Source organism: Danio rerio, chromosome 19 (assembly GCF_052040795.2).
Source record: "Danio rerio strain M-AB ecotype USA chromosome 19, GRCz13ab, whole genome shotgun sequence".
NCBI classification, from domain to species: domain Eukaryota; kingdom Metazoa; phylum Chordata; class Actinopteri; order Cypriniformes; family Danionidae; genus Danio; species Danio rerio.
In genome coordinates this window covers 8,921,130-8,927,235 of record NC_141039.2, presented here as the reverse complement: position 1 = coordinate 8,927,235, position 6,106 = coordinate 8,921,130, and the positions used below count along the sequence as shown (strand labels likewise).

The window sequence follows — 6,106 nt, the reverse complement described above, 5'->3', positions numbered from 1 at the left end:
CTGGTCTAGTGAATGCCACAATATGTTTCCCAGCTGGAAGGGCATCTGCTGCATAGAACATGTCCTGGATAAGTTGGCGGTTCATTCCGCAGTGGAGACCGCAGATTAATAAAAGGACTAAGCTGAAAAGAAATTGAATGAATGAATGTTACAATGTGATCAACATCAGCAATAGGGTAAAATAGATGAGCTTTCCACCTTTTCAGGTGTCTTTTCAGGATTGTGCTGAAACTGAGAAAGTTGCTGAAAAAGTTTTATTATACATATGTACAGCAGAATGCATATTAATGTGAGGATTCTAAACTACGAGCAAATCAAAAGTAATTCATGCTGCTTAGACATGATGTTGTTGCAAACAGCACTGTTATTTGCAAAGGGAAATGAAGTATTTATTTTAGTAAAGCAGTATATGCAGTTGGTAAAACAAATATGGATACTGCTTGACCATTTCACACAGCCCTTTCACCAATACAAAATTCACTAAATGAACGCTACTGAAAAAGATTGATAATAAATACAGATGCAGAAAGAAGTTGTGCACAATACCATCTCTTGGTTAAGTTCGGAAATTAAGCACAGTGATGATAGTCTGACCCACAGAATAATCTACAATGAATCCAGAACTAGGAAGCAGCACAGATACCGACACAATCTGATTAGGGGGCACTTAGCATCTCTCAGAAATCTCTAGATTGTGTCCAGTTTACAGAATTCATGTTTAGGGTGGTTTTGAGATCAGTGGGATTGTGCCACAGGCAGAGGTCGTCGGAAGAGCAAGATGTGTGGTTCTATAAAGAAAAAGAAAATCAGAAACATTAGAAGTTGAGAGAGCAGTGATGGTGTTCTGACGATCTGTGCTGCCTCCTCAGAATGTGCTACCGGTAGCTTAATCTGTCATGTTTCATCTACCAAAACAGGGTTAGCACATCTTGTCAACAGGGCCGGAGTGGGACTCATTTTAAGCCCTGGAGTTTCAAGCCAGACCGGCCCACCTCAGTTCAAGACTGACTATATTAAAATAACGTCATTTCCAATTCAGTGTCTAATGACACCATCACGTCTTTTTCAAGAAAACTGCTGCGCTATCACAATGGGAATGAAAAATAAATATTGCTCTGTGATCCGCAAGACACGGTATTACTTTCTATTGATTGCTTTATCTTTTTCTCCCCTTTTTAGATTTCTGATCAAGTTATCTCTGATTTATTAATGTAGTGAATCATCTGATTTTCATTTAGCAGGTGTAATATTCATTAATTTTAATTATTCGAATTCTTATATTCACTAAGGTGCCGCTGTTTGGGGTCGAATGATGATAGTTAAATCATCATTAAAATTAGTTAACTTTCAGGCTGCATTTTGCTTACGGGGCTGCAAGAAAATAGATAAAAAGTTTTGTAGTTCGAGCCCAAATAAATATTTGTTTCCGTTCTAATCGTTTAAGTTCATTTATTTGAATATATAAAAATCAGTGGATATTATCGATGCATTTATTGGGTAAAATTGCTCATTCAATGTGTTGTTGATCATTAATATCAATGCACCGGCAAAAATAGACCCAGCGGCGAAACTATCGCACTGCTGCTTCATCGACGCTCACGCCTCATGCTGAAACACTGCTTCTGCGTGCAGTATGAAGCTCTAATCTGTTAATGTGGATGCCAAAAAAAAAACGCTCTGCTCACGCTTGCGGTGTGAAACAGGCTTGAGTTTTTCAGCACTCTCTCCGAAAACACTCTGTTGATCTCAGCTGGCATTCGCCACATGATCGCTCTCATTAGCACCACTGTTTATAATTTTAAGTAGGTTTGCAAATCTGTGTACTTTCCATTGCTTCTTCCTCAAACTTTAGCCGTTTGCAATTCCTGCGGTCACAAAAGCCCCCTGTCATATCAACTTGGTGCGCCTGAAAATCGTTAGCATGTTGCGTCGCGTGCACGTCCCTCCATTGGAAATAACTTGCACGAGCTCGCCTTAGTTAATAGCCCCAGTCATAGTTAGTCCAATGTGTGTGGTTATTAGTCTTGGTGTACAAACTAGTGCACAGTTGGCATTACTTTGTTTAGTTGCTGCAGATTTGTTTCGTGCAGAAACGAGGTGTTGAGAAGCCTTTACGATTAATTAACCGTGACTAATTAAATTGCGGTTAATAGAGAAACCGGTTAATCGTCGCATCCCTAATCTAGTCAACTTCAAATGTCTATCAATATGAATTACCACATTAAATAAGGATGTAAAAACAGGATTAAGCACATCTTGTCAGCTTCAAATGTCCATCAAGATGAACTACCACATTAAATAAGGATGTAAAAACAGGGGTAGCACATCTTGTCAGCTTCAAATGTCCATCGAAATTAACTACTACTCTATTGAACAATGTAGAAAAAGGCATAGCAGCTTCAAATGTCTATCAGCGTGAACTACTGACTTAATGTTTTTTTTTTCTTTAATATTTAATTTGTATTTTAGAGAGGTAGTTCATTCTGATAGACATTTGAAGCTGACAAGTTGTGCTAACCCTGTTTTTTTAGATGAAATATGACAGATTGAGCTACTTGTAGCACATTTTGATGAGGTAGCACAGATCGTCAGAACAATGGACCGATTTCAGACTTTTTGAAATCTTAACACACACATACCAGGCTGGTGAATCATGTAATGCACCCATCCTTGACTCTGCTGAACACCCAGATTCCTCCATTCTGTCTCAGACATCAGATGGGTCTTGGGAACTCTTTTAGCAATGTCCTTAGGAAGCATGACATGCCTAAAAATGAATGGAAACCATGGCTTCATTTCATGTGATTGTCACTTTTGTGATGCAAAAGAGGGTTGAACAGCAGAACATGATTGTTTTCTGTAATGTCATGAAGTCACAGGAACTCCAAAACATAAACACATATGACAATGAAAGTAAACAAAATAGATAGGTCGAATGTTTTACCTGTACTCGAATTTGTCATCGTCGTATTTGTCGGAGTAATAAATCTGCTTGTGAGACATTGCGTATTTGTTGTTTCTGGATGATGAGAAGAATCCGACATGTTAATAAAATAATGTGTATTGTTAATGTATTGTCTATTGTATTGAACTATACGGTTAAAGGAAATTATCAGTTATCGGTTTGACTTGTTAATACATGTAACGTTATAAACTACATAAATACAGCCTTACGACTGTTTCCCTCCAATGCTGGCTACGTTAGCTTCTCATGCCACTTTAGCTAATAAACAACATAACCACAGATTCAGTGTTTATTCTAGATAAGCATAGTCACTTACTGCTTCTTCCTGTTGTGAATGCAACAACTGTCTAAATTACTTGACAACGAGTACTTTAGTTGAAGTGTGAATCTATTTTTTTACAAATGACAAATCTACGAAAACATCCACCGTTTAGGTTTCCTCCTTGCTTGAACTTCCCTCCCGGAGATCCTCTAGCCCGCCCACAAGCGTTCGAATGTAAAAAAGTATTTTCCTATTGGACAGATGCTAAACACGTCATTTAGACAACATATTTTTATTGGCTGGAAGACTTTCTGCTATTGGATACGACGTCTGCCTGTTTTTTGGATGCGGCGCAAAATAAAAGTCGCAAAAAAATCACAAATAAAATTATATATGTTTTATGTTTAGACTGTTTCATACTAATCATGGTGCTGCTTATATATATATATATATATATATATATATATATATATATATATATATATATATATATATATATATATATATATATATATATATACATACATATATATTCATGATTGTTTGCGGGTTTTTTGTGGGTAGGGGCTGTGAAATGATACTTTGATCAATGGTTTTATTGTTTGATGTTTTTCATTAACGCTGTCAAATTCCCTTCTAGTTTTTTTAGATAAAATAATTTATGCAGCAGGGATGTTGCTGTGAGTTTCATATTTTTATTATTTTTTTATGATTTTTTCTCAATTTGCTATATATATATATATATATATATATATATATATATATATATATATATATATATATATATATATATATATGAAGTCTTCAGAGATGCTAAAAACCTTTATGTGCTATCTGTAATTTTCTTCTACAATGAGCATTTTTCTCAGCTACTCATGTTTATGTTCAGTTATTTCATGTTATAAGCGATGAAAATAAACAATTCTTTGCCGTAAAAGTAAAATTAATGAATCAAGACAGAAAAAAATGCAGAAAAATTAAAAAATGCTAATATTAGAATATTAGTAATTATTAAATATAGAGTATATTACTCTTCATATATATATATATATATATATATATATATATATATATATATATATATATATATATGAAGATGTTCGCTGACTAAAATATTATTTTACTAAATATATCTGTTTAATAGGTGATGCAGTGGCAAAGTAGGTATTGCTGTCGCCTCACAGCAAGAAGGTTTGCTGGTTCGAACCTCAGTTGGTGTTTCTGTGTGGAGTTTGCATGTTCTCCCTGCGTTCGCTGGGTTTGCTCCAGGTTTCCCCACAGTCCAAAGACATGCGGTACAGGTTTTATTTATGCTGAGCACTATATATATATATATATATATATATATATATATATATATATATATATATATATATATATATATATATATATATATATATATATATATATATATATATATGTATATGCATGTATGTTTACATAATTATATTTGCTTTATACACCAACAGTATTGTAAAGTATAACTCTCCATACATTGCACTTTAAAGGGAAGCCATGGACTTTTGATGATGATCCTTTCTTTACTTTCTATCTGTAGTACACAAAAAGATTATACTAATTTACTTGATTTCAAATAAGCACAAAGGTTATCGTGTGTGTGTGTGTGTGTGTATGTGTGTGTGTATTGCTGTCGCCTCACAGCAAGAAGGTTGCTGGTTCAAGCCTCGGCTGGGTCAGTTGACATTTTTGTGTGGAGTTTGCATGTTCTCCCTGTGTTGGTTTGGATTTCCTCCGGGTGCTCCGATTTTCCCCACCCACAAGTCCAAAGACATGCGCTATAGGTGAATTGGATAAGCTAAATTGTCCGCCAGTGTTGGGAATGAGATTGTATGGGTGTTTCCCAGTGATGGGTTGCAGCTGGAAGGACATCCGCTGCATAAAACATGCTGGATAAGTTGGTGGTTCATTCCGCTGTGGCAATCCCGGATTGATAAAGTGACTAAGCCGAAAGGAGAATGAATGAATGAATGAACATGAAATGAGGGTAAGACGTTTAAGAATCAATTACAGTATATAAAGTCATTACAAAATGAGATAGTTCTGTTTGCTTTCTTATTTTCAAATAATGAAATTTAAATATTAAATATATTAAAATATTTAAATAACTACTTGCAAAAAAACCTGGAAAATATGGTTTGGTATTAGTACATTTGCATTTGTGGATATGGAATGAAAAAAAATCAGTTAAATGTAGGCTATAACAAAACAAGCATTTCTATTAGTAGAGACAGATTGATAATAACCACAAATAATATCTTTAAGAGTAACAGAAACATGTTGACTATTATCTTTAATAAATGAGCCAATATGTTTGCAAAATTGTGCGTATGTGTCTGTGTGTGTGTGTGTGTGTGTGCGTCAGCATCGGATGCAGCTGTCCGGTGCCGGTGCTTCAAGTGATCTCTAGATGGCGGTAAAACCTAATAAATAAATCAGATGAGATAAATATAGCATCATTGTGATGTTTCTTAAAAATGAATTCTGATTACTGTTGCTTTCCACATTTCTACATGTTTCATTACACTTAACATTGGTATGAGTCTTCATCGTAATCCTGGGCTCATTATATATATACATTTTTAATGATATATTTCCTCGTCAGACATAAAGGAATTGACTAGATACGGTATAAAAGCAATGTTATGCATCCGTACATGCATTTGTGTCTGTGCAAATAATGGCCAAAATAACCTTAGATGTCTCGAAATGCAACAATATATTGTGAATAACGTTAATGTATGACATATGTTTCAACATTTTGGAAGCATATAGAAAAATAAACCTTTTATATCTAATTATTGGCTACAATTCTTAACTATAAGATATTTATAGTATATGGAAATAAATGAACGTAAATC

The 6,106-nt window shown here is 34.6% G+C and overlaps 1 protein-coding gene across 1 annotated transcript; it reads right to left on the bottom strand.

Moving 5' to 3' along the window:
• Positions 1-236: 236 nt before the first annotated feature.
• cks1b (CDC28 protein kinase regulatory subunit 1B) lies at positions 237-3,444 on the bottom strand. Its single transcript, NM_001003593.3, has 4 exons — positions 3,282-3,444; positions 2,945-3,019; positions 2,640-2,767; positions 237-788 (listed from the first exon to the last, which is right to left on the bottom strand). Exons 2-4 carry the CDS (start codon positions 3,001-3,003, stop codon positions 736-738), a joined length of 240 nt encoding a protein of 79 aa, NP_001003593.1. The 5' UTR covers positions 3,004-3,019; positions 3,282-3,444; the 3' UTR covers positions 237-735.
• Positions 3,445-6,106: the final 2,662 nt, after the last annotated feature.

Bases quoted from the DNA above. Each gene is read 5' to 3' on its own strand.
- cks1b (NM_001003593.3), bottom strand. From the start codon at position 3,003: ATGTCTCACAAGCAGATTTATTACTCCGACAAATACGACGATGACAAA. The intron at 2,768-2,944 runs GTAAAACATTCG...ATTCATTTTTAG, and splicing joins GATGACAAATTCGAGTACAG to GCATGTCATGCTTCCTAAGG. The intron at 789-2,639 runs GTATGTGTGTGT...TTTTCTTTATAG, and splicing joins TTACATGATTCACCAGCCTG to AACCACACATCTTGCTCTTC.